This window comes from Esox lucius, chromosome 10 (assembly GCF_011004845.1).
Source record: "Esox lucius isolate fEsoLuc1 chromosome 10, fEsoLuc1.pri, whole genome shotgun sequence".
Lineage (NCBI taxonomy): Eukaryota > Metazoa > Chordata > Actinopteri > Esociformes > Esocidae > Esox > Esox lucius.
Genome location: NC_047578.1, coordinates 7,009,741 through 7,035,981, shown reverse-complemented (window position 1 = coordinate 7,035,981; position 26,241 = coordinate 7,009,741). Strand labels below are relative to the sequence as shown.

General features: G+C 42.0%; 1 protein-coding gene across 5 annotated transcripts in view; it reads left to right on the top strand.

Moving 5' to 3' along the window:
- The window catches only part of csmd3b (CUB and Sushi multiple domains 3b), a 418,091-nt gene that overhangs the window by 191,036 nt on the left and 200,814 nt on the right, over nucleotides 1-26,241 (top strand). For all 5 annotated transcript variants that reach the window (XM_034294760.1, XM_034294758.1, XM_034294759.1 and 2 more), the window contains 4 exons: nucleotides 5,335-5,415; nucleotides 13,924-14,011; nucleotides 15,470-15,594; nucleotides 23,977-24,098. In XM_034294760.1, coding sequence (XP_034150651.1) covers nucleotides 5,335-5,415; nucleotides 13,924-14,011; nucleotides 15,470-15,594; nucleotides 23,977-24,098 — 416 coding nt within the window. The remainder of the gene's footprint in view (nucleotides 1-5,334; nucleotides 5,416-13,923; nucleotides 14,012-15,469; nucleotides 15,595-23,976; nucleotides 24,099-26,241) is intronic.

The following is a 26,241-nucleotide window of genomic DNA, read 5'->3' as shown; positions in this document are numbered from 1 at the left end:
TGTGTATATATATATATATATATATAAAGTGTTTCAATACAACATATATATATATTGTTCTATTGAAACACTTTTTATTCATGAGACACTTAGCTGAAGAATGTAGCACTGTGTTAAACACTGACATCCCCGTGTTTAACTCTGTGCCTTAAACTCATTGTCAGAGACAAGCTCCTATAGGTTCAGGGCCCTTTGTAGCTTTCTTTCTAGCCAATACGGCAGAGAACTGAAATGTCTTCTCCCCTGGGTCTGTGCAGGGTCTTAGTCAATTACTGTTATGTGAGTGCAGGCGATAGACTTAATTTGTTTGCTGGACAATGTAGTTTCACCAGTGGAAATGGAAGCTGAAAATGCCTTTAAAATGTAAATGTAACAATGATTTTATCTCTGAGCTAAGGATAGCCAGTCCATTTTTTAAATAGAAGGTACAGGGATGAGTGAGGCTTTTTAAAGTCTTTCACAAACCACCGTGCCTCATGATATAAAAAAAAAGTGTCCAGCATGTATAATGACATCAAAGACTCTTAAATATACAAAGCAATTACACTGTGAAAGTAGCAGAAACAAACCTCTTTGTCATTTCAAAAGACAAACATAAACGAAAAGTTAAGGTAGAGTTTAAAGGTGAGACACTCTTAATGGTGCCATAGATCTTTAGTTTACACTGCCACACAACATTAATTGTTAGTTGATTTATCATGCAGAAATGCAGGCATATCCCAAGAACGCAGGTATGGAAAATAATACTGTTCAAGTGGTCCTCATCGGTGACCATCAAAGTCCTACCCGTAAATTAAGATTCAGATTGCTTACAGATGACCTATAATTAAGGAAATTGATTACATTAATTATTCAAGAACTTCATAATCTGTGCTATTATTCATGTTGGGTACTGCTTGTGAAGATTACTTATTGTCCACGATAACGGTATGCGATTTCAGCTTGAGTGATCTTCCGTGATTATTCTCAGCTGTACACCGTTTTTAAGATTCATTTATTCATGTATTTATTAATTACAGGGTCTTGTGATGCAAGAATCCCCAGCTTACCTATTCAACATAACTGTCATTATAGCATTATTTAGCGCTCTACTCTTCTTAAACAATTTAAGCTAGAACACAGCTCAAACTTTTAAATGTGTAGACCAGTCTTGCCTTTGTTTCTATATCTTTCACACATGTTAAATAATGTTTTAGTCCTTATTTCATGGGTTATCATCAATATTCCACAGGAGACATACTGACGAAACTGTATCCACAGTGTAATTTAGACATCCATTTTGTCTTAATTACACTAAACAGGCTTTGCAATTCATCCACATTACTAAAGTAGGCTAATTCAGTATTTAGTAGAAAACAACATTGCCATCATTATTATATTATCAAATGTTTTCAATAGCCAGCAAGTCAGTCAAAAATAGCCAGCAATGCTAAGGTTCGCTAGCTAATATTTGGTGGACTCACTTTAGTCTCTCAAGCCAGATTACTACATCAACGCCATCTTAGAATGGCAACAGTTATCATGTTTGTGCAACTTCATATGAAAATGTGTACATGAGGAAGGCATCATGAATGAAATATGCTGAGGAAAGTGACTTCACTGCTTTTTCGCTAGCGCTTGAGATTTCTTTTTATTTCACATGAGCGCAATTCCTCAGAATGTTCACCCCCGCCTATGCAAATCTTGATCAACTCCTATTTTGGATGCATTGAGTAGAATGCTCATGTCAAAACAGCAATTTGGCAAATGTACAATCATTTTATACATGAGGTAAAGAGGTTGATGCACTGCATCCAAATAATGGAAATGTTATGGAAAACAAATTTATAGATCACCTCATTGCCCCCAGAGCAAAATTTGCTTTTATTTAGACTATTATATCTATGTATTTTACACTTGTTGAAGTCAAAAGCAAAGTAGTTCCTGTCATGGTAGAAAATGAAGATAAACAAGCTAAACAGCGTGAGTACCACTACCACATTTTTATGCTATGCAACCTGCTTATACAAGCAGTCACTTCTTGTAAACCTGAAAAGGACAATTTCTAAATGTTAAGCAACAAAAAATATATATATTTTGTACAAATCAGACTGAAGTTACCATATTGTGGTCCTTTTATTCTGTATAAATCATGTCGGTTTTAATGAATATCCACAATGCTTGATCAATAGCATGCTTCTGCTCCCACAGTCTCGATAGAATGATCCTCTTTACAAAATCTATTATGAAAAAAATTATAAAATTAAACAAGTAAAATGTGAGGTTTCTTAAAATGGCCTCATAATAATAAAAACATACACATTTTCTGAAACAGCTAAGGATTGCCAAGCCACATACACATAGAGGGCGCAAGGATGACTGAGGGTTTTACAGTGTGTGACAAACATCAGCGCCCCGTGACACAACGTTTCCAGCAAATGTCATGACATCACTGTTTCAACTACAGCACATAATTGTTGCGGGGATGAAAGCAGCAGGAACCAGCTTCTTTCTCATTTCAATAAGTCAAACATGACTTATTGTGTAAATAAGGAAAACAACTTGTGCTTTAGATTTTTCAGAAGACATTCAATGTGGAATTTAAATGTGATACCCTCCTTAAAATGCCCCAGGCCTTTAGTGTATAAAATATTATATCCACACGAATAAACTTGTTGGATGATTTATTGTAAAGCAAATTTAGCATATCCCAAGAAAGCAGGTTTGGTAAATGATACTGCTAAAATGGTGCTCATCGGTGACCATCAAACTATAATTAAGGAAATCAATTACATATAATTGTTCAACAAGTACCTAATCTGTGCCATTATTCATGTTGGGGACTGCTTGTACAAAAGAGGTACCGTCCAATTTAATTCTATACAATATCAGCTTGAGTGAAGTTGTAATTGCCATACTCAAAGTTTATTTTTATTTTTTATTAATGAATGTATTGATTAATTTCTGGGTCTTATGAAGAGATCTTCTGCTACCTGACTGCGAATTAATATTAAAATCAGATTCAAAGTAACTGTTACTGTTCAGAAATCACACCAGTTTTTCGGAGAAAGGGTTAACGTGTCAGCATGGAATTATTGCGTGAGCTTAGGAGTTACTTAGCTTTTGATTACCAAAACGACTAAACGTTTCTCTGTCCCCCACAATGACCACATCTTTAAAGTTCTTAAGTCAAGTAATGAATTCACAGTTTTCAACTAAAAAGACATTATACGTTTCCATAAATACTATCGGTAACATTTGTACTGCAATTTGTCATCTATTGACCCTCTTTAGAAATTGCATTACGGTTCTGTCGTTCACACCTCAAACTATGCATCATGCATTTATTTGTTGAGGACTTTAACTTCTATATTGTATGGTCAAACTGATATCTCCCGGCTCATCAGGTCTATCTCTGCTAGTTGTCTGACTATTTTGCAACCACTGGTCCTGTGTCAACTGCATGTTGAACTTTTCAACTGCATGTTGAAACTTTTCAGTACCCGGATTAGCAGAACATCTGGTTGCCACCTCCTGAAACTTGGCCTCAAGAGAAATTTAATTATTGGAATTAAATATATTCTGCCAATATAACAATAGTTGTTTGAGGAACTGCATGATTTACATTTCCTTCCAAACTTTTTGAAACAGCTGCCATATTGACTACTTTCACAACAACTCGAACATGAAATCTTTCTACTTCGCTGCAATTCAAATGCAAATCTCCTACTACTTCTTTTAAAAGTTACGGCAAGCCCCAGAATCTTAGTTATGATAAATCCAGTTTAGTGTGTGTGTGTGTGTGTGTCTTCATTATCTTTGTTGTGCTGTGAGGTGCTGTTTTTTAAATTTTTTATGTATTTTCACTTTTTGTTAGCTAGTGTTCCATGCGCTGGAATAAAGTTCCATGCAGTTGTGGCTCTGGATAACATTCTGTGTTTGCTTGCCTCTTCTCTGGTCTTGGCGACTGTGAACAGAATCCTCCTGTAGCTTGCACTGTGTGATATGTGTAGAAAGTTTGACCTGTACGTTTGGAGTTTTACCCAATTTATAATAATAAAAAACAAAATGCAGTTCATCTCACCCCAAAACCTTGGACTATTGCGATTAAGGGCAAGGCGGTTTACTCCGGTTTTATTGAGGGTTAGCTGGTGTCATGGTTTCATAAACAAAGCTAAATGTTAATCTGCACATAGTTCCACCGCCTTTAAAGTCTGAGATCCTGATGTGTTTCTGGTGTAAGGGTGGGCAAACATGTTTCATCATATCCATGTCTATGTCACTGTCATGAGGACAATGGGCCGCTGTCGTTAGCAACGTGCGCCTCTCATCGTCTGTCATTCAGTGAAACACGAATGAGCCGAAGATCTTAAACCGCCCCCCCCGAGCCTAATAAGTGTCACCCCTAACTTCACATTTTGATCAGCATGTCAGCACTGACAAAGCGTCATTTGAGAAACAAAACGAATGTACTGTCATTATTTTCAAGGACGAGCTGGATCAGGGAATTCAACCTGCGAGTAGACCCTTCTGTGCTTTATTGCGCCTTTGTGAGACTGTGCGGGTTGCCCTGAGCAATGCTACCGTGGGAGAGAACCTCCACAGCCTCACACAATGCCACATGCTTCTTTAAAACAATGTAAATGCTAATATTTTCCTTCATCATTCCATATTATATTTGAATGGTGAATACATGGGTACTTTTTGGAGATGTTTTTTTTTTGGAACATGTTTTATTTTGGAATAAGTAAGAAAAAAAAAACATTTATAGCATGATGTTTTTACACACTTGTTAAATGTGATCACATTCATCATTTTTATTATTATTTATTCCTTTCAGGGCTTTTGTTCAACTGAGATATTGGGGCTACATTTAAATTAAATAAAAATGAAAAGCTGTGGGCGAACATCTGCACTGTCATGTTTCAGTGCCCCATTCTGCAGCATAACAGACTGTCCATTTTGTTGCTAAAAGTATTCCTTGAAAGTCACCTCTGACCAAGACTTTGAGGATTGTGGCAGAAGGCTGATCCACTTCAGCTGGTCTACTTCAAACTGGTCTGTCGTCCCAAACCCCCCATCATTTCAAGGTTGAAAGAATCAACAGAAGCCCTGTATGTTACTTAGCGTATATATTAATATATTTCTTATTTATTTTAGCTTGCCTATTTTATCTCTGCACATTCTTTTTCTTTTCTGTTGCCAAGATACTTTTACTATAATGAACTGCTGCTTCTGCTGCTATGATTTCTGCTCTTCTTCATAAGCCTGGAGGAGGGTTTTATTTCAATGCTGATTGGTTTATTTGGAACTTGTTTCACCTGATCTTCATGTTTTTGTTTTCCCTTTAACTAGTGAAAAGGTCTGTAGACTTTAAATCTAGAGGAGTAAAATTATTCCCAGGCAAAGACAACACCAACAACAAGTTTTCTATCTGTGAGTCTACACTTTGTTACTCTGTTATGGTAAATCTGTGATTTGTTTTTGTTTTTCTTGTACGTGTTTGTGTGTGTGTGCGTGTTTGTTTGTCGATGTGTTTCATTTTTTAAATGATTTAGTCATTGCTTTGTTTGGACATTGTAACCTGCTGATGCTTGCATGATCAGTCCCCCAATCACCCGCCATGCCTTCAACCAATAACCAATGACCATGGGCTGCATCAGTAACCATGAGGCTGATGTGCGCTGTCCAATACCGGGGGACTTAGAATGGCCTTGTCCACGGCAATATGTTTCTGTGGCATGAAGCAGCTAGACGTACTGTAGAAGTACAGCCTCCGGAGAGGATGCTCCTCTATTGCCGGGCCTTCATTCCAATCCATCTCCTTAATGCCGAGTGAAGAGAGGCATCAGGTACCATTTTTAGAGGCTTTGGTGTGGGTCGACCGAGGATCAAATGCACAACCGTGTCTAAGCTCAGGGCGGACCCTAACCACAAAGCCACTGAATTGGTGTGCAATCCTGGAGTTACACCTCATTCCCGAAGAAAAAAATGTTTTATTGATTCCACAAGCAATAACACACATAATTCAGACTGGGTCACTGAACCTGAATCTCGGCTGTGGTGCTACCAAGACAACATTTATTTAACAGAAATGTAGACAGTACATGAATTGAAATGCTGGTTCTGATTTTGGGAAGATTAATCAATTTCTCTTACTTTGGACTTTTGTACATTGGCCGTCCTGTGCTGCTGTCCAGATGTGAATGCATATAAAATCCTGTTACAAGGTGTTGAATATGTAATGTTGAAATGAGTACTCTGATATTAGCGATGCTGACTTGTATAGAATTCAAATTATTGATTATTTTAAAAGATAGATAATTGCTGGATAACAACACATTTCTAGTCAGTGACACTCCTGATTTAATGGATTTTATTAGAATTGAATAAAATGTTTTAATGAATGATATGTGATAAAGAACTGGGCATGTACAATGATTTTTTTAGAAAAAATATATAAATTAATAGTTCTTAATTTGATGTTTATTTAATGCCATACTTGGTTCTTGATTTGGTTTCTGAAAACTATTGGTTTAGTCTGTGTACCAGACACAGCCATGCCTTTCATGTTTTCCATGTTGTCTACTAAGCCAATTGACCATTTACCCTAAACAAAGGCCCTGGATGAATGGACAAATTGTATTCTACCATGTCAAAGAGCTAGCACCACTAATTGTGTACCAAATCGAAACATACTTTTAATCAACTGCGTTTTGTGTAAAAGCATGCTTCGTAGGTATATATCACATTGCATTTGTCAGATAGTTTTAGATATTTGAACATCTGTCAATAATTTTGCTGTTTATGCTCAGGTAGAAACCCAGGTAGATTTTGTATCAGCATTAAATCTGGGATCTTTGGCTTTTACGTCAGTCTTTGAACTGATGTAAATGTGTGTATTCAAATATTATTAATATACCCTTAAAATGTTTTATTAACTTTCTTTTACTGTTTTATCCAATAGGAATCCACAACATAATCTTGTTTTATTCCAGTGTTTGTAAACAAACACTCTGTAGCATTGACAAATGTTAATTCATTTCATACATTCTCAATGCTGAGATTCACTGGTTTATCTATGAATTTCAGACCCATTCCTTAGCTTTTCAACAAAAACACTAGAGAATGACAAGTTCATGTTAAAAATTAAGGATCTCAGCTTTTTGCTTGATTGTGTTGTATGCCTTCTAAGTTTAATATATTGTTGCACAAATCATCCTCCCATATAACAGTTTTTTTAACAGCGAGGAAAATTACATTATCATATTTTACATTGGAAAATGCATTCATTGAAAAGGTACCCAGCCCTCTTCAATTTGTACACTTTGCTCTCTTTTCCACTCATCAAATTGCCATATAGAGTGATATTCTTTAATTATTTTGACTTATTTATTTATGATGTAGAATTATGAAATTTAACAAAACGAATCAGGATTTGCAACATCCAGGCTGTCCTCTTCTGGCCTGTCTGCATGTTAGCTGGGCATGATGTCGTTTTTGGGCCACGACATATTGCATGTTATTAAATTCGTATTAGTGTCCAAGAACATCAAGAGACCGTGAGCAATCAATTAAATGTTTTACCAGAGACATGGTTTGTTGATTCTCTGCATTCATACAAATATAATGAAACTGAGGAAAACCCCAAATAACAAAACACAGTTCTTCAATGCTACTTTAATTCACATCAATGTTCTGGACAGAGTGAGGCTGGTTTACAAAGGACAGAACAGGACCCAGCACCCACACAGTGTAAAGGCTAAATTAATTGTGTCATGTAGAACTGGAAACATGACAGTGTATGGACTTAATAAATGTCCAGATATAAAGTTGGCAACATGAACATCTGGGCCCAAACCCGCCCCCCACCCCACCACCACCACACACACACACAGCAAGAAGCCCTTTGCTGCATTCCAACACAGGGCCTAGGGCTTCCTAGAAGTTGTCTGGAGTAACATGAAAAACAACTCAATTGTTAATCAAGGGCCAGACAAGACGCATGGCCTCCTGCCCCCTTGACAGGGGAAAAGGCTCCTACTCACTCCGAATCAAATCATCAATAAACCACGGAGTGTTGATGAGAGCCGGGGCCCTCGGGGGGAGCCTTTCTGCATGGTCTCTCCATGTTACATGCAGTTTCGGCGGCCTGCGTGCGGATGACAAATGGCCGATTGCACACTGAAACGTGTGATAGTGCCGGCTGGATGTGAACGTGCAACAAGTGCGGTGGTTAGCTCTGTGTGGGTGTGTGTGCGCGCGCGCGTGTGTGTGTGTGACTGACTGCTCATTGCCTGCATGTCTAAGTGTGGCTCCGTGGCTCAGATTCCCTTGGGTTTCACACTTCACTGGACTTTACTCTATGAAAATAAGAGGCAACCTCTCTAAACATTGCAGACAAATCACTCTGGTGGAGAGGGGCGGGACTCAATGGTGTGTGCCAAAATGACCTAAAATGTGGCATGCCTGTCGTTGTAGAACTGCTTCCCAGTGTGACGGATGATGTTTCCCAGCACTGAAGTGTGTATCCCAAATGGCAAACTATTCCCTACATAATGAAGTACCTTTGACTGGTTTTGCACTAGGCAGGGAATAGGGCATCATTTTGGGTGCAGGCAGAACAGTCCCGAGTGACTGTTACGGTAAAAATGTCCAGTCGTCTGTAATCCACTGGAAACCAAATGTATTTTCCTCTCGTTATTTCTCCTCTCGTTATTATTATTTTTCAAAACAAGTGGCGAAATGGCAATATGCATATTCTTTTGTTAGCAATTTGGCTAATAGTTCAACAAATTGCCAATCACCACAATCCCCAGTCATACCCAATGGGGAATCAGTTCTCACCAATATTTATTTGTACATGTTTTTAGGCTTGGAAAAAAGGACAAGAGTATATCATGTCTAGTTGTCAGTTTTTTTGGGGTTTGCTCCTGACACTGACAACCACTTCCAGGGACTATTTTGGGCTTTCCACCAGAAGCTTAGTGACTTACAGAGATGCAGCACATCCTTCTGTAAGCTGTCTGACACTGAAATGCTGCTTTGAAAGGAAAAATGGTGCCACTCACTGGGGTTGTTTGTTTGTGTGTGGGTGTGAGTATGTGCGTGTGTTTTTCTGCGTGTTCACTGCTTGTGCGTACTTGTATGCATTCCTATGCTGTTTCATTGTCACTGAAAAAAACGTTTCTTTTAGTGCCCAAAATGTTCTCCAATGATTACGGCCTGTGTTTCTTCAGCGCATTCATTCCAATTACCCGTCAGCAGGTTGGCTTCATGCTGATTTGTTTTTATGTTGGCCCATTTTAGACATCTACTCAGGAGCGGAAAGTGACACACAGGACCATGCAACATATCTGATCCAGGGCCCGGGGGCCTCTCTTATCGAAGCGCTGTGAATGGCCCTGCCAAGTCTGGTTTATTCTATTCCCATACAGATTATGCAGTGTCACTGTAGATAAGACACTTCTTTTCAGAGTTTTTCTGCTCCAGTTCAAGTTTTTTGCAGCAGTCATTGTGAGAGGTCACAATAATAGTCTGCTGCGTTCACTCATTCACCGGGGAGAAACATTGTTTTCCAGTGATCCATAACCTTTTAAATTGTTTGAATTGTTTCCATTTTTGTAACGTGCAGGCTCATTGCACCTTCCTGCATTTCACAATTTTTTTTATTACGAATTTCTCCTTTTTCTGTTGTTTTGTTTGTCAGAGGGGGTATATGCAGTATCTGTGCCAACCAGAGTTGGGAGTTTTACCTACTCAAACATGCCTTGGAGGCAGAATTTAAAGTGACTGGTTAACTCACGGGTGTGGGCGGAGCTTGCATTCCAACTTCGAATTATTCTTAAATGGTTTGGGTAACGGTAATGGTAATGGTTAGGTAAGGATTTAGGTTAGAATAACGGGTTAGGGTTGGAGTTTAGAGTCATCTTAGAGCTTTGTCTGCTCATAGCATTCAGCCTGTTTAAATTGCAAGCTCCGCCCTCTCTATTGAGACAGCCAGTCATATTCAAGGCACACCTATCTAGAATGTCAGTACATAGATTTGAATTTGGCCAACTAACATTTGACTCAGTTAATATTAATCCCTCCCAACTATTGTCCCACCTCACTGTCTGGTAGATGAAATATCTGTTCGATTTCACTATCCAAATCGGAAAATCCCTCAAAACATGCAGTAAAAAACATTCCAACCTGTTTCACAATATCTAAAGATAAGCCCTACTGTATTTCCTAACACCTTCACCCACTTAGGTTTTCAGACAATAGTGTTGTCTTGGGGGAATTCTGGGTTTCAGTCTATTTCATTACACTCCCTAAAAGTTAAAGACCAAGGGATTACACTTCCATTAAACACTAGTCTGCTCCACTCTATCTGCTGTCATACAGCTTCTTGTCTTCATATCAACATTATGTGCTCCTCATACTAAACCCTAAAATCTAACACATGCAAAAATCAGGATACTGGGTCGGTCCCAAATTCCCACCTTATTCCCCATGTCTTCCACGATGTCTGACCACTCAGGAAGTAAAGCTAGAGCCGTGCATTTTGAATAGAATGCCCTACGGGAGACATTCGCTGTGTGGCGCCCCAGGCCACTGATCTGCCTAAATTCACTATCCAGCCTAGCATTGTAAACGGTGTGGGCTAGCGATCTACCATCTGACCCCACGCACCGGCTTCCGCCATGAGTCGCCAGGTAAACAAGACCCGGAGATGGAGCTAGGGTTGGAGGCCGGATGATTAGCCCTCAGCTGAGTGTTCGTGTCGTGTCATGCTACAGCGACACATCAATAGTAATGGACACCATCTGTGCAGAGGGAGGCAGCCACGGAGAGCAGAACAGCGATGGCTGGAAGGACCGCCTAGAAGACTGCTGCTGCTAGGAAGGCAAAATGAGAGAAAATACTTGCCCAAGCAAAAATATAGAAATATATGTATTATTTACAGTTCCTTAGGAAATTATTCGGAGCCCTTTACTTTCTGTTGTCTTGTTTATAACTTGTGAATACAAAGCAAAATAATGTTTTTAGAAATGTGTGCCAATTTATAAAATGAAAATATTGTGTATGGACTAGGTATTTAGAGTTGTTGTCTGCGCTTTGTGTCCTGGTCATGTTTGAGATGTCTCTAGAACTTCATTCCATTCTTCCTGTAGCAAATTCAATTGATTTGAATCAAAACTTACTGTATATTTAATCAATTATAAATTAAGTCTGTAACACAACAACATATGAAAAAGGTGAAAGTGGTCTGAATACCTTCTGAATGCACTGTGTACACAGAATTATACACAGTATATTAAAAAATTATATTTTATATTATACTCAAATCTATACTCTGGGACCCTCATTCATTTCATGTATTTGTATATTCCAGAGCTAGCACACCTGATTAAATTAATCATCAATCCCTATATAGGTGGATCAGGTCAGCTTGTCCAGAGAAACCACTAAAATGTGAAATGTTTGGTGGTCCTTGAGAGAGGCAACCATGGATTTAATGTTAACTTAATATTCTTTATTACCATTTAAGTATATGAAAAACATTATAAATAAATCTAACGAGAGACAGTAATAAGAAAATTGCTATGAAAGTAATTTAAAAAGGTGCCATTAGGGTATAATTTAGATAATCTGGGGATGTATTTGTTTATCATTAAATACTAATGAAATACAAAGTTTACAGAACATCGCTCCAATTTAGATAATTTAAAATGTATTTAAATATTAATATTTTTTCTTGGGTAAGTGTCCTTGTCATTTTGCCATAGAGTTCATTTGGAAACAAGGAAAGGTCATCAGTAGACACAGTAAGCATAAAGTCAAAAGCCTGTCCAGCCTATCAATCATAATTTAGGCATCTGATGAAGTCAGAAGTCCCGCCTACTCAACCAAAATATAAAAGAGGGTGATCTGAGGAGAGACATTGTTCAAATAGAGTGACATTCCTTTATTTCTAAGAATTTATACAAACAAAATCTAAAATCAAGTTACAATGTTGACATGCCAGTAGACTTATAACAGCCATTATAACAGCCGTTATAACATCCATTGGAGTAAACGTATTGGTTTTATAACAAAAAGCTATAAATGAGTGCAAACATCATAATAAGCTTGGGAGCTGAGTTTGACATAAGTTCTTGACAGATGTCTTATATTTACTTTTTGTTTCTACAAAATCATAGTCCCAAGTAAATTGTAGACATGTAAATCTTTCATTTGAAGCAATCTTAACTTAACCCCCCCCCCATCTTAACTTAAATTCTCTGAAGTCTAATGTGTCGCACTCCTTCATATGAGGGTTGAGTTGAAGATGTCGATTAATCCCTAACAATACAATAATTACAGTGGCAAAGGGGGGGGGGGGGTTTGACCCAATGTCCCCACTGTAAACATTAACATTGTTGGATTGACGCCATCTTCTGCCGAGAACCACAAGACGACATTTCCGATTGATCGAGTACGGGAGTCTTTTGACTCACTCCGTCGCCCTGGTCTCGTTGGTTAGGTTGGCGGGTCTTTCGATGTTGTGGCTGTTGCCTCTAAGGATGAGCGCAGGTTTCCGCTCCGAAGGGATAGAAATGGGTTTTGTCAGGGTTACGGTGTCTATATGGAAGACACTAGTCACACCAAATCTGGTCCAATGGGCTGAGTTGCTGCCGCTGATGCATGCGTGCTGCTGCAGTGTGGGTCCGATGGTTTTCAGCAAAAACTCTCTCCTCTACTTTTCCACAGTCTTCTGTGTAACAAACACCTGAAAATATATAGCATCTCTAAAATATATCTTTTAAGACATCCGGTCAAACCACCCTGGGCCAAAGTCTGGCCCCCTGGCTAATGACTCAAATCCTCGGTTCGTCCTAAAAGTCAGGTCTTCGGAACATTGATGCTCGTTTAAATTACACATTCTATCCCTGTCAGGGCGCCACATTTTCACAGTCATAAGCAACTTGATGGCATTGAGATGCACAGTAAGACCCGGTCCACAGCATTGGTTTGTGATTAGCTTGGTGTAGAGCGCCCCACTCACCGAGCCCTCCCGCCCTCTTCTCTGTCTCCCGCTCCCTCTCCCACCTCATCTTCTCTCCCTCTCCCCTTCTCTCTCCCTTCATCTCCCTCTGCGTCCTCTCCTTCCCGTCTCGCCCCCCCCCCCCCCCCCCCCCTCCAGTCAGGCCAGGTTATATTGAGAATGTTAATGGTCCAAGGTGTGAGCGGGACTCAGTCACAGGGAAAAGGAATAGTGACACGTCACTCTCAGCCTGAGATGGAAAGTGATCAGAATGAATCATTCTCATGCCATCACGTCTCATGTCCCAATGCCGTGACCCCCCTACCCCGCAGCAGTCTCAAAGCTCCGAGAAGAAAATCAAAAGCAAATCAGTAAAATAGTAAAAAATGCAATGAGATGTGGCATGTTAGCATTAGGGTCACTGAGGTTGACCAGCATGTCCAGCTACAAGTATTCAGAAATAGAATATCACGTCACTGGTCAGAAAATGTGATTTATTGTATGTATCCATGACATCCTACCTCTGTGTATGACCGTCTTACAGCCATACATCCATTTGAACTGCTGTGCCCTTTTATTCTGATTGCAATTCTGTCAGCTTGACATCAGTGATGTGTGTGACAAATGCACGACTTGAATACGCGAAGACAATAAACACGGTGTAAAGAGCGCTATTCGGAGAATGAAACCGGTGCTGTATTCCAGAATCAAGACGGCCCTCAGGTCCACTGTCCTCCATCATGTTGCCATTCCGTTGCTGTGCACCCAAGACCTTGTACATGCTAAGCATTGCTTTGGTGTCTGTTGTCGAAGAACAGAGGCACAGGGCCTGCATGGGAGCCCTTGTCCTCTTGTTTGGTTCTGCCTCTCTGACTCTGTGGTCCTGTGTGTAACATTATGTTGTGCTCTGTCATCCATCTCTGCCCGTCCAGTGAATGAGGGGGGTATCAAGCAGGCCTCCAACTCCTGCCCCGACCCAGGAGAGCCGGAGAATGGCAAGAGGACGGGCTCTGACTTTAGGTAGGTCGTGCCGGGGGGCTCCAATTCTGGTTAAGGCATTTTTATGGGTAAGAAAGGACCCTTACTAGGGTAGCACCCACTGGGCCTGAAAAGGCTGGACTCCATTTGGCATGGCAAGTGCCAAAGAACCTCTAGGGTAACTTTCTCCAAAATTCCCCCTCAAAAAATCTGTTGGCTTGTACATGCACTTTGCATATGTGTCTGAGAGCGAATTGATGAACAGTTCACATAAAACACATGACTGAGTTATTTATATGCCAGTTATGGATAAGATAGGTAATGACAAACCTTCAAAAGAAAAGCCTACAGATGTTAGCAAGAATATTCTGGCAGAGTCCTATATCTAGACATAAGGTTCTGGGCTCCCGTTACATATTGTATGAGGTGTCTTAATAGAAATGCTGTGTCATCTATTCCAGATCTTTGATTCTGGACTACCATTATAAATGCTGTGTTTTCTAGTCCAGTTGTTAGATTCTGGTCACCCATTACAAATGCTGTCATCCATTCCAGATGTTAGATTCTGGACTCGCATTATAAATCCTGTGTCATCTATTCCAAATGTTAGATTCTTGACTCCCATTATGAATGCTGTGTCTTCTATTCCAGATGTTAGATTCTGGACTCCCATTATGAATGCTGTGTCTTCTATTCCAGATGTTAGATTCTGGACTCCCATTATGAATGCTGTGTAATCTATTTTGTCACTAGCTTCTAATATGGCGTCATCTGAATATGAATCTCTTCTTCCCCCCTCCTTTTATCAGTTACACAACACAAACATCACTTTGCTTTGACAGAATCACATCAATTGGTGATATTGAGCTCAACCATTTTCGCAAAGCATCTCATTACTGACCTAGAAACCGTTTTGCCTTTCAGATTTGAATGAATGGACATGAGGCATTGATTCCACTCAGATACTTTTTCATCAATCCAGGCCCTGATGACTGTGATGATGACAGCTGAGTTGAAAAGAGCAAACAGTCAACTGTCAATGAGAAAACTATTAGTTTCTATCCTTTATAAGTAGGCCTTATTTCTCTCTAATTTGTACTGGGAAACATGCCAATTTCAGAAGCTCATGCAATTTTCTTGAGTGTTTCCCTTTTAGATCTTATTTCTGTTAATCTAAATCGTTTCTGCAAACATTTAATCCTAATATCGTCAAAGTGTCTGAAACCGATACACCAAGTTACTACTCTTCAAGGAAAAACACAGCCCTGTTTTTTTTAACTCTGTTGTTAAAAAGTGTGGACTTACAGGTTTTGAGTTTTTTTTGTAGTTTTACATTTTGTTTGAGATGCAGGAATGTTTTCTTCAGCCTCACGTACAGCATTCTGAATTCCTTGTGCTAAACAAAAGAAAGTGCTCCGTTCCAGTGTCACTGGACCTCGATGTGCTCAGGCCATGTGATGCTGTGCGCGTCTGCGTGTGTTTCCTCTCTCCCGACAACAGCATCGGGGCCACGGTCCAGTTCCTCTGCGACGAGGACCACGTGCTCCAGGGTTCCAAGACCATCACCTGTCAAAGGGTGGCAGAGGTGTTTGCCGCCTGGAGTGACCATCGGCCGGTCTGCAAAGGTCAGTCATTACCCCTAGCCTGGTTTCTGAGACCAACGCGGCACCCTGCTTGGAACCAATTTACTGGAAATGAGACCCCGGTCTCTGTGGGTTTTCCTGAATTAATCCAGTTCAAATGAATACATGAAAACATTTTGGTCTGCCACATTTCATCGGGGTCCAATGGGCTCGGTTAAATCACAGGGCTTTATAGGGAAAAGAGTGCCCAGTAAAGCATATGGCCCATTCTGGGAATAATCGTTGAGTTTACACGGCAGAGCTCTTTGTCATTTTTAACTGACGTATGTGGGGGTTCTTGGTTGGACTTGCTGTAGATGTTGAGGTAAAATGAGAAATCGGGATTCAGAGTAATGTTCATATTGTAGTGATGGTTCAGCGATAATGTTGACATCTGATCCATCCAGGTTACCAGGGGCTTTGCCAGGTATACATGTTTTCTGGTATTTATCTCTGTACCTGGGTTTTTTATGACAATCACATGCTTTAATCAACCAGTCCCAGACTGACATGGGATTTCCGGACTAGTTAAGACCCACATTTGCAGATCAGTAAACTTTGTGCAGATTCAAATGTGGATGAAACTGTCTGTGAAACATTTAAATCATATTTTTTACAAAAATGTCATCCTCCTCCAGACCTACAGTATTTTCAGGTTATCATTCTCCTCCAGACCTAGAGTATATTCAGGTTATCATCCTCCTCCAGACCTAGAGTATGTTCAGGTTATCATCCTCCAACAGACCTAGAGTATTTTCAGGTTATCATCCTCCAACAGACCTAGAGTATATTCAGGTTATCATCCTCCTCCAGACCTAGAGTATGTTCAGGTTATCATCCTCCTCCAGACCTAGAGTATGTTCAGGTTATCATCCTCCTCCAGACCTAGAGTATGTTCAGATTATCATCCTCCAACAGACTTAGAGTATTTTCAGGTTATCATCCTCCAACAGACCTAGAGTATATTCAGGTTATCATCCTCCTCCAGACCTAGAGTTTGTTCAGGTTATCATCCTCCTCCAGACCTAGAGTTTGTTCAGGTTATCATCCTCCTCTAGAATGACAGTATGTTCAGGTTATCATCCTCCTCCAGAATGACAGTATGTTCAGGTTATCATCCTCCAACAGACCTAGAGTTTGTTCAGGTTATCATCCTCCTCTAGAATGACAGTATATTCAGGTTATCATCCTCCTCCAGAATGACAGTATGTTCAGGTTCTCATCCTCCTCCAGAATGACAGTATGTTCAGGTTATCATCCTCCTCCAGAATGACAGTATGTTCAGGTTATCATCCTCCTCCAGATCTACAGTAAGTGCTCAGCTTGCACGCTACCAGACAGATGAAAATTGAATGAGAGATTGTTCTAATATTTCAGGCAGACAGTTTAATTATACGTAATTAGGTTCTGGAATGAGTTGACGTGGCAACGGACAACTACTTCGAGGCACAATTATTGTTTTGCTGGATCATAGTAGACGACCAGAAAGTCTGTCTCTATTTCTCTCTCCGTCCCCTCTTCCCCCTGTCATTAACTAAGCATTCACCTCCTGATTGTTTTCCTAAAACCTGCCGCCATTATTAACTCCTCAATTAATCCTCACTGATATCAATTAAGCCGGATCCTGTCACTTGTCTGGCTGTGATGACAAGCCAGATTAATGCCTGTCGGTTACCCACGTCTCTCGGATGTTTTATAGCACCCTCTGCACACGCTCCAGTCTTATCACTGGCCTCAGAGCTCTGTTCATGTAGTTAGGATTGGCTAGTTAGTTAAGATCCCCATTAGCAGTTGCTCAGCTACGCTCCTTGGGTTTCCACGTGAACGGTCTAGTACCGGAACGTTTTAGTCTTAAGTAAACACAGGCACTAGCGCATTATTAAATAGAAGGGGAGAAAAGTAATGTAGTTTATGGTTAAATACAGCTCCCTGGGAAAAGGGTGGTTTCATTGACTGTCCTGATAATAGGCTAAAACGTTGGTCTTTAATGTGTGTGAACAAAGCAGTAGGTTGTAAGGGAGTGTGGTGTTGGGCCGATACACCACAGTTGAGGGCACGACCCAGTGGAGATTGATGTGGACACCACCTCTGATTTAATTTGACCCAATGATTATTCCGTGAGAGGCTTTTTCCAGTAATAGGACTCGCAGCAACTTCGCGATCATTAAACCATTTCGGTCTGGCGTTCACTTTGACAGCCTCTCTCACAACCGCTAAGTCTAACCGATTGGCTGTCGCACACTGTCATAAGCCTCCCATCAAACCGAAAAGGTAACACCTTGTTACAGTATGCCTAGCGAGTCACCGTCGCTCTTGATGTATCTTCTTTATTGTCAGTTGTCAACCACAATGTCCTTGCGATCCACAAAAGACTTATCTGCCACCGCATCTCATCGGTGCCATATGGTCGTATGACAATCAGACAGATGGCCAGGCCGAGATGCAGATGCTTTCTTCCGACTTCTTTCGGTGCTTTACTCTGATTAGCGGTGTCTGTCATGCATGTTATGGAGGCCCTCTGAGGGGACCTGTGCTGATATGATTAGATATTCTGAATGCAGGTTTTCTGAAGCATTGTATCACCGTATTCACTGCCAGTGTGACTTCATTTGAAGGATAAACACCTCGTCTGTGTCTCAAATGTTACTCAGTTCACTAATCACTGCTTTTGACCGGGGGTGGCTCATTTCTAAACCGTGCAGATGTGCAAAATACACCCTCTGTGCTACTCCAGGTTAGGTGCAACTGTCGACATTTACAGGCAATGTGCTTGACGTAAGAATGTGCTCTGCTTCCCGCCAAAAGCAGTGCTAACGGGAACCTACAGGACATTCTGAAGTCACCACAGGGGATTTTAGGATAGGCTTTGCTTGGTTTTTAATAACACAAACGATATAGAATGAAAGAATGTTCTATGTTCATAAATAAGCTTTTACAGACACCAAAAGGACATTCTTTTTTCCTCAACCATAGAGGCTCTGTACTTCAAATCTGGGTATGCTGTAGGCTGGATTACCGTGTTGTCTAAATTAATTCCATAATCAACCGTTTCAAGGCATGACCAGCTTTTTGACGATCTTTATTATTGCCTGCAGCGCTACCTGAAATGAATGCTTTGTGTAACGTTTTTGAGGACACACCTCAAATATATGCCAGACCCTTCGATTTGAAGGAAAACTGATACCAGACGGAAATGACACGTCCATGTGCTGCAGTTTGACAAAAGCAGTTGCTCTGTCTTTAGCAGGGCGAAATTGCCAACAGACGATCGACACTTCTGCCGACCAAAAATCCCATCTGAATCACAAATGATCCCCTTTCCTATAGCCCTCCATTTGGGCATTCACGCTCACTTCCTCCGCCTCCTCAGCCATTTGCACAAGTGTCCTGTACTGTAGCTTAGAGAGTGGAAATGATCAAGGGTAGGGGCTAATTAGACCCTCCAGGGGCCCATTCAGAGTGTTTGCGGCAATGTGGCCTCCATGAGCAGAATTACACTTTGCGCCCCCAATGATTTTTGTTAGTTTGTGCAGTTCCACCTGAAAGAATGAATTGGCGTCCGCCCAAATGTTTCTCAAGCGTCCGCTATATTAGACACAAACTTGTCAGTGTCTGATTTGAAAAATGCGTTAATGTAATTGAATAAAGAAAAACCTCATAAAGTGAACGCTTTATTTTTTGCTGGGGTCTTTATGGTGTAAAACTGCGGGAGGGCTGCTTGTTGGGTCATTTAGAAGTGGAACGTGAATTGCATTTCGTTCGAGTCGAGTGTGTCCCCGAAGTTGATGGGTTTATTGATCCCCTCGCCACTCTCTGGAAGTCACCTTCGGAGTTTTGTCAGAAACATGTGACAGCTGAGTACCCTGCAAGCAGGCTGTAAAGGGTGAGGGGCTGTTTGAGGTTCCCTTAGAATGTGCCCTTTTGTGAAGGAATATCAAAGGCCAAAATATGCATGTTTATTTACATTCACTTTAGTGGTGTGATTTCGTACTTAAAATAACAAAGTGCACTGGCGAAGAAGGAAGTGCCAGGATGTCAATTTATTTCTTTAGAACGGACAAAGCAAGACTTTTAATCAGTCTTGAGCTGTGTTGCTAATAAAACAGATGTTTTACGGTGGCTCATTGACGTGATGAATGTGGAAATGTGCAACATTTGGCGCATGTTTGGTGAATGCATTGCTTTCACAACTGTCCTGTGTGCACGTAGCTGGACCACTGCTTCTGCCCCTGGCTGTAAATGCTGTATTATGTGTTTTACTGTGGAAAATATTACAAATTGCACCTTTGAAATTGTCAGGCAATGTTCCACGGCCACACTCTGCGCGTGTTCTCCTGTGTGTGTGTGTGTGTGTGTGTGTGTGCGCGTGTGTGCGTGTGTGTGTGTGCGTGAACACATTAGGAGTTAAAACAGGAGGGTATAGAGGAACAGTAGCGTGGCTGGAGGTTAATGATGTCATTGATCATTCTCTGTGCCGATTGTTTTTTAGGTTACTTTGTCCCCCCGTTCCACAGAGTCACCAGTCTGACCAGCTAATCTTTATTCCCTCTGTTGAATGGGCTCCTTTTCCCAAAGCAGAAGGTCAGCCTGAATGTCGATGAAAATAAAACACCAAAAGTTGAAGAGAAAACTAGTGAAACAAGTGAAACATGTTGCTGGATGTTTTATCAGCAGCAGAAGGCTAATTATCTTAAAGTTTTGAAGGGGCGGCTTATCTTCCTGTTTTGGCTCCACTTGGCTTGGTTTGGCTCGGTTTGGTTTGGCACGGCTGGCATATCTCTTTGATATGGCTGGGTTTGTGAAAAGTTCACAATTAAAAGGCATGATAACACAAAGAAAAAGGAGCCACAATCTAACTCTCAAAGCTTTTAATGTTCTAGACAGCACAAAAGACAACGAAACTCGAGCAACTTGAAAACAACCAAAGTCAGATTTCAGAGGCTTTATTTTGTCTCTCTGGACAGAAAGGATGCCAGTATCTCTCTGCGATAGATGTCCCAGGAAGTAAATCAATGTGCTGTCCCTCTTTTTAGATGTGAAGGCGGGGGATGGAAAGTGACAGAACATTACTGGCAGAGTAATGAATTGTTTGCTCGCCATCATGTCCCTTCATTTTATAGGTAATTTCTATGTGGCTGTTCGCTATAAGGCAGGCCATGCGTCCAGCAAAGCCAAGTCCCCTTCATTTAGTAAACAGTAATTGACCTGTCAGAGCGTGGAACACAGGCATGCGTAGATATACATCACCTAGATAGAATACAGATTCCGTTTCCCTGGAACCATGGCTGACACTGGGACCCCTAAAGCTCAGTAGTCACCATGCGTTGTTGTTAAAGCTAAATGTGACCAAGACACCCTGAAGCGCACAGACAGATGGAGTCAGGAGGGACGAGCCGGGGAGACACAGGGAGAGAGGTAGTCTGTACTATTATCCTTAATCACAGCTATCTTACCCTTTATAAGACCCAGGGAGGGAGGGAGGGAGGGAGGGAGGGAGGGAGGGAGGGAGGGAGGGAGGGAGGGAGGGAGGGAGGGAGAAATAGAGAGAGGACTAGGTAGATAGACACAGAGAGACAGCTCAGTAGTCCGGAGTGTTGGACAAGTAACCGAAAGGTCACTAGTTCACATCCCAGAGAAGAAAAAAAAGACGTGCCCTTGAGCAAAGCACTTAACCCCAATTGTCTCCCTGGATAAGAGCTTCCGCTAAACGACTAAGATGTAAATGCGATGGAGAGGAATAAAAGAGAGAAAACAGAGCCCACAGGGACCAGGAGCCTTAGGGTTGATGTCCTCATTTCGTGTCCACGCGCAGGAGTGGCCGAGGGTTGTGAGTGTGTAATCGGGTGTGTAAGCGCTGTGTCACCGGCCCCCATGTGAGGGGTTGTTCCTTTGGCTCCGGGCCTCCAGCTGCCTGGCTCCCCCGGGTTACCGCGCGCACTGACAGCAAGACCTCCTGCCGTCACGACCTCCTGAGACACGGGCACCCACATAAGACCATCTCTCTTTTTCTTACACATCGCCTCCACCCGACTCTCCCCCCTGCCTCTACAGATCTCCTGTATCACCTCCAACCCGCCTCTCCCCCCTCCTCTACAGATCTCCTGTATCACCTCCAACCCGCCCCCCCCTCCTCTACAGATCTCCTGTATCACCTCCAACCCGCCTCTCCCCCCTCCTCTACAGATCTCCTGTATCACCTCCAACCCCCCCCCCCCTCCTCTACAGATCTCCTGTATCACCTCCCCCCCTCCTCTACAGATCTCCTGTATCACCTCCAACCCGCCTCTCCCCCCTCCTCTACAGATCTCCTGTATCACCTCCAACCCGCCTCTCCCCGCCTTCCTCTACAGATCTCCTGTATCACCTCCAACCCACCCCCCCCTCCTCTACAGATCTCCTGTATCACCTCCAACCCGCCCCCCCCTCCTCTACAGATCTCCTGTATCACCTCCACCTACCTCGCCATGTTTCCTTCTACAAAGTTTTCTGTCACTTTCGTTGTCACCGTGGTAACCTGACCTTTAGCAGCCTACTAAATCACTCGCTGGGTGTCACCAGTGTGTCTGTTAGTTCCTGCGGTTAAAGACTGCACAAACTAATTAAGGAAGATGCCACTTGAAATCATGCAGAAAATTGCCTAGATCTATATTTTCAGGACAGCCCAAGGGTATGTAGAGTTAATCATAAATTTAAATTTAACCATTCATTGGCACTGTTTTGTTTCTTTGTTTCCTTCTCCATCCCTCCCTCGGATCGGTATCTGTTCTTCCTCCCTGATAATGAGATTGTAACAGGAAGTGCGTTGCTTTTATTAAAAAGAAAGTCATTTGTGAAGTGATATTGTGTCGAATATATTGTATTTCCCTTACCGACACCCATTGAGAATACTCAATGTTTCCTAATGAAATTTTCTTTGCCAGCTAGCTGATGATGCAATAGTGAATTTACTTCATGTCTTTCACTTCCTGTACAGAGTATTTTAAACGTTCATTATCTCTTATTATGAGGGTGACTCATGCATATTAAAGACTGGTCCATGACATCAGCTTGTTCATTGGCTAATAGCACTACTAAACACTCCCTCATAATAACAAATACATAGAATGAATCATGTTAAAAAAGAGAGGATTTGAACTGGATACTTCCTGCTTTTAATTACCACTTTAATTGTATGGGTACCCTTACATATGGCTCCCAGTCCATTCATAGTGTCCCTGACTCGCTGTACTCAAGGCATGGCCGTAGATGTCAGTAGCTGTGGTTGATGTTAGGCATGCTATTTTCTTTTCCGACTACTCCCCAAACAGAAAGTGAAAGCGTTCACTTGTAAAGGCAGCCTACCGAGTTGTATCAGCAGAATTTGCCATTCCCCAAACAATTTTGCCACGTTATCTGACAACGGAAAACATACCGTGCACGGTTTCCCACAAGGCAGGTTTGCTGGAATGAATCCACCCAGCGTTATGTCGACATGGTACAGTGCTATGTCCTCGAGGATCCTGGTTGTTTGTGTCACCATGCCAGGGGCATCTTGTGTGTGGTCAGTGCCTCGAGGATCTACACATTATCCTGTGGTGCTGCGTGTGGAGATAATGACTTATTTATAAAAAAATATATATAATTAAACAAAAAAATAGAAAAAGAAAACAATCAAGATGTCGGAGTCTGATAAAACCTGCTGCCTGTAGGAGATAGTGGAGGATTTGTCACACATGGGGTCTTATACACTAAGTAGTGCTCTACTGCTGGATGAAGCCCTATTATCCCGGGTCACGAGTAGTACACTCGAGTGCCATTAGGGACACTCCCATCCCGAAGTGGTGTTTCGTGAACATATTTCCCGCAAACCGGTGTTGAGTGATCGTTTTTAATGCAGCTGTCACTGTGTTCCCAAAGAGAGAAGGGACAGGAAGAGCAGGCATCCCTGGATGTATTTAAAACATAATGAATGACGTTTGACGAACAAGGCCTTGGTGGGATTTTGGTTTCCCTGGAGTTGAACTACGTTAGGTAATTAAGTAATCGTAGGGCGAAGTGGTACTGCTAATTAATGACAAGCGCACCTCTGGCCTTAAATGAGCAGCAGGCTCCACCAAGAATATATTTTAAGTATCATTCTCTGGAAGATATCCTTTACCCCATGCAAGCAGGCTTTGGCTTTCAGTGTTGTGACAGTATTTGTATTAGTACAAGCATTCAATGTGAACCAGATCAATAGACCTAAAGCGACCTCCTACACTGCCACGAACAAACTGACCTTGTGGCATTTGGCTACATCTGTCTCCAATTAACCACAGCTTTTTGAGTCTGTCAGGTTGTTAAATTTCAGGCTGTAAATTAATTAACCTTTCTTATTTCTTTTCGTCTATTTCCTTTCTCTTGCAGTGAAAACGTGTGGTTCCAACCTTCAGGGACCCGCTGGGTCGTTTACATCGCCTAACTTCCCCATCCAGTACGAGGCCAACGCTCAATGTGTGTGGATACTCACTGCCACCAATCCCAACAAGGTAGGCCGGACTTCACTACGGTCCTCCACTGTCCCACAAACGTTTGCTCAACCCCCAGAGGAACATGTAAATGTCAGTGTGTGTGGAGAGGGAGAGGGAGGGAAGATACAGTGAGAGACCGACAAGAATAGGTCAAATGATTTGTTAGTCGCACGACAATGTGTGTCTGTGTGTTTTGATAGGCTGATCTGGGCATGCTGTGCTGTAGACTAATGATGATTGTCAACCATTCAATAGTTTATTAATTTATGATGCCAGCTACTTAAAATGGGAGATTAAATGGGTAGAAGACTGGCAATGTTCACACTATTTTCATTTGATCTTATGATTTTTTTTTGGCAACTACTTTGGCATTGTAAACAAATGTTTCTCATGCCAATAAAGCCCTTTATATTGAAATGTAATTGATTTGACAGGCACGAACAAAAAAAGAAAAAGAAGTTGACAGAGAGTGAGATTCTTAAAATGAGTAAAAGGGAGAGCTAGAGCGAGAGGGAGAAAATGTGAGACAGAGATGGAGAAATGGAAAGAGAGCCAGAGACAGGGAGAGTAAGTCAGACAGAGAGACTGGCAGAGAGAGAGCGAGACACAGAGAGAGGGGCCCGAGAGACAGACAGCTAAAGACATCGCAGGAGAAAGGGGTAGCAGGGAGAGAGAGAGAGAGAGAGGGAGAGAGAGAGGGAAAAACAAAGAGAAAGGGAGTGAGAAATAGAGAGAAATGGAGAGCTGGGCCGTTAACCACACAGTACTTTTGAACTGTCAGAGCGAACCGACTCCCCATAAGGCCCAGTGGACCAGGTCACCTGAAGGAGTGTCAATGATGAACATTGGCGGGGTGCAATCCAAGGTCAACAGTGTCAACGATTGTTTATAGTCGCCCCTTAACAAAGCAATTACTCCGGTCACTTCAATTGCTCTCAACGAGCAATCTGGAGGCAGGTGGGGGAAGTGGGGGGGGGGGGGGGGGGTTCATTAAATGGGACGGCAGCCTGATAGCCCTGGCCGTAGGATGACGAAGTCAAGGTGGGCGGTGGTGCACAGGCTGGAAAAGCGAATGGGTCGCGGGTACGTTTTGAGCGTGGCGTTTTGGTACAAGGCCGGGGTTTCCAGGCTATGATAAAGTGTGTAAATGCCATGGGTGTGTTATTTTATATGCATGCCTTTTTAGATGGTTTTTTTCTTGTTGTTTATGTTCATACTGAGAGAGTTCTTCCATCCTGGATATGTATCGCGACGGGGCAGCAGTCCTGAGACTCGGGGTTTATGATACATGTTTTACTCGTTATTTGGTCCGTGTATGTTTTTTCCCTGCTCAACCCTTTACACTGGGTCGGGATGCGAAACCCTTTTGTATGGTAGCCTACACAGAAAAAATAGAACTTTTTCTAGAGCAATATAATTTATTTGAAGGCAATGTAATGTGATATTAATCCTAAAAAAAACAGTGTGTTTCTTAAAGTATACGTCGCCCGCTGGATCATGGCATACAGCGCCTGTCCTAACTTCTGAGGGGCTCATCAGTCAAGCCATACTTCTTAAATTGCACCCTTTTTCCCTAACTAGTCCACCGCTGTGTAGCTGAGCCCTTAAATCAAAAGTATTGCACTATCAGGGAAGAGCTTGCCATTTGGGACTCATCCAGTTATGATCCAATTGCAGGTGATGTGGGGTGCTGTCACTGCTGCATTATACTGTACATCCCCACATCCCACCCCTCCTCCTGGTCCTCCTCTTCCTCCTCCCGCTCTCTGATTTGTATTCCAGCTGCACAACCCACTGCCTTCCACTCAGGGTCGCTTGCCTGCCTGCCTGCCTGCCTGCCTGACTGTCTGCCTGACTGACTGCCTGACTGACTGCCTGACTGCCTGATTGACTGCCTGACTGCCGGTGTTGTCGTTGAGGCTGAGCAAATGTGTGTCTGCTCTCTGGCTCATGCAACCGTTACCTGTGTCTCCTGGCCTTCCATAAGATACGCCTCTACCTCTCTCCTTCTCTCTCCTTCTTTCTCCTTCTCTCTCCTTCTCTCTCCTCTCTCCTCTCTCCTTCTCTCTCCTCTCTCTAATTCTCTCCTTCTCTCCTTCTCTCTCCTTCTCTGTCTCTCTCCTTCTCTCTCCTTCTCTACCTCTCTCCTTTACTCTCTTTC